Source organism: Gadus chalcogrammus, chromosome 22 (genome assembly GCF_026213295.1).
Source record: "Gadus chalcogrammus isolate NIFS_2021 chromosome 22, NIFS_Gcha_1.0, whole genome shotgun sequence".
NCBI classification, from domain to species: Eukaryota; Metazoa; Chordata; class Actinopteri; order Gadiformes; family Gadidae; genus Gadus; species Gadus chalcogrammus.
In genome coordinates this window covers 16352280-16354830 of record NC_079433.1, presented here as the reverse complement: position 1 = coordinate 16354830, position 2551 = coordinate 16352280, and the positions used below count along the sequence as shown (strand labels likewise).

At 51.9% G+C, this 2551-nt stretch overlaps 1 protein-coding gene across 1 annotated transcript in view; it reads right to left on the bottom strand.

The window, feature by feature from the left end:
• Positions 1 to 1712, bottom strand: part of col28a1a (collagen, type XXVIII, alpha 1a) — a 21094-nt gene extending 19382 nt beyond the window's left edge. Inside the window, exons 1-2 of the mRNA XM_056583506.1 lie at positions 1585 to 1712; positions 192 to 751 (exon numbers count right to left, since the gene is read on the bottom strand). Coding sequence (XP_056439481.1) covers positions 192 to 751; positions 1585 to 1705 — 681 coding nt within the window. The 5' untranslated portion in view covers positions 1706 to 1712. The remainder of the gene's footprint in view (positions 1 to 191; positions 752 to 1584) is intronic.
• Positions 1713 to 2551: the final 839 nt, after the last annotated feature.

Below are 2551 nucleotides of genomic sequence, written 5' to 3'. Positions count from 1 at the left end.
CCCCCCCCCCCCCACTAGAGGGGGTCTCTAGTCTCAGAGGGGACCCCCCCCCCCCCACTACCCCACTAGAGGGGGTCTATAGTCTCAGCAGAGGGGACCCCCCCCCCCCCACTAGAGGGGGTCTCTAGTCTCAGAGGGCCCCCCCCCCCCCCCACTAGAGGGGGTCTCTAGTCCTACAGAGGACCACCCACCAGCTCCTTGTACAGCCGCTCCTCCATCTGGGGGTCGGCCAGGCTGAAGACGTGCTGGTGGGGCGGCGCGCTGGCCACGGAGCGCAGCCTCTCCACGGCGTCGCGGGGCTGGCCCGACGGCCGGATGGCGAACACCCTGATGTTGTGGTTCTTGGCGTCGGCGGCGGCGGCCAGCGCGCTGGGGCTGCGCGGGTGGTCCACGCCGTCGCTCATCAGCAGCGCCACCCGCAGGCTGCCCGGGGACGTCTCGCGGCCGAACAGCCGCGTGGCGTTGCCCAGCGCGTACGCCGAGTAGGTGCCGTGGCCGATGTACGCCATGGCGGCCACGCGGCCCCGGAACACGTCCAGGTCCTGCCAGTCGCGGAAGTTGTGCTCCACGACCACGCTGCTGCTGTACTGCGCGGCGGCCATGCGCAGGCGCACGCGCCACCCGGGGGCCTGCAGGCGGGACAGACGCTCGCTGAAGCGCAGGACGAACTCCTTCTGCTTCTGGAACAGCAGCAGCTTGGCCGTCTCCGAGCTGTCCACCAGGAACATCAGCTCCACCGGGCACACCAGCACTGGCACATCAGCCACAGCCACGGAGACAGAGACAAGGGCAACAGGGTTACTGCGGCCTTGATGCACACCACTGGGGGGGGGTCCACGCTAGCTGTGAGTCGGTCAGGTTATGTCAGGTTAGAGAGGGCCTGTGAGTTAAAGCTGGGATTTATAACTGGTCAGGCATTTAGTCTAAAGCTATGTCATTGCTTTAATAAGGGTGGGTACATATGGAACCTTGGTCACCATGGTTGGGTTTATATTGATAGTTGGGTTGTGGCTGGGTGCAGATCTTATTTCATGTAGACTCTGGGCCATAGAAACTTGTTAGATGACTTGGAAGTGGGCCTTGAGGGGGAAAAAAGGTTGGGGTCCCCTTTGCTGAAGGGTTGCACACTGACTACTAGAACCTCAGCAAACACAGACTGAATATGTTGGGCTGACTGTGGAGGAACGTTAATTCCCTATTGTGAGGCTGGGATTCCAAGATTTCTCCCATCTTGTGGTAAAATTGTATTTGCATTCAAACAAATAGTGCTCTCCAGCGCCTCGCTTTTTCAAATGTGGTGCGGTAAAGTACATTGACATAATCATATTGCATGGGTCTTAATACGGGCATCAATACTCAAGGGAATAGGGGCATCCCAAGAAGCCCCCCCCAAAATAAACACAGAGACACAGACAGACACACAGACACACAGACACAGACACAGACACAAACACACACACACACACACACACACACACACACACACACACACACACACACACACACACACACACACACACACACACACATCGATCCAACCACACATTGTGGTAAGTTAATAACTGAACAAGGACCAAGTCTTACCTTTCCCTTCGTTCAGGATGACCTGGTTGTCGTCTCTCTGCCCCTTCCTCCTCCTCCCCTGGGCTCCGGCAGAGAGCTGCAGGAGCAGCATCAGACAGGCTAGCTCTAGGACCCAGCGCATGACTCCAGCGTCCGCTCACCCTGCCGCACAACATGTGGGGACTGCATTTAACACGATATAGGCCTACTGCAAAAGTCGATATCGATGTTGTGTGATGTGTTATTTATTTATTCATGAACTATTATTTAGTTTAAATAATTATAAGAATATATGTACTCAAACCTTGCAGCTGTAAAACTCAATTTCATAATTTTGTTTCCTCCATCGTAAATCTTGCCAATTTTTGGAATTCTAACCCTGAACCATCCTGGCAAGTAAATAAAGTGTTCTGTTCCCTACGATTAACACAATTATATAATTGAGCATGTAGCCAATTATAATCCCTTATCCCTCAAAAAAATAAGTCTTCACAACTCACACAGTGGAATCCCTCCACTGCTGGACGAATTCCGGCACGCCAAACATTGCTGGTTCACAACACTAGGGGGGGACAACGCTACACTCGTCTGTCTATCGATTTTGCGCCATAAATATTAATCATGAAATGTATTCACTGGCCACTGATTTAAACCATCTCAGTCACTGAAAGTACAGCGGCGTTTTTGTAGAGTCAGACAGAAGCACATACAGATCAATTGCTATAGTTATATTATATAATTGCAAACTATATTATAGGCTATATTAAGACCCAGCCTAAAGTATTTTCTTCAAAACAATTATGGTGGGGCCATATTTTACCGACTGTGGACTTATATTAACATAACTTAGTTAGGCCTAGGTTGATAACTGAAACGTCTTTCTAAGCAGTATCAACAGTGACCCATGAATAATGAAATAGATGTCTATTTGAATACACTTTTGGTGCCCCCCCCCCCCACCCCACCCCAGAAGCTAACTACTATGCCA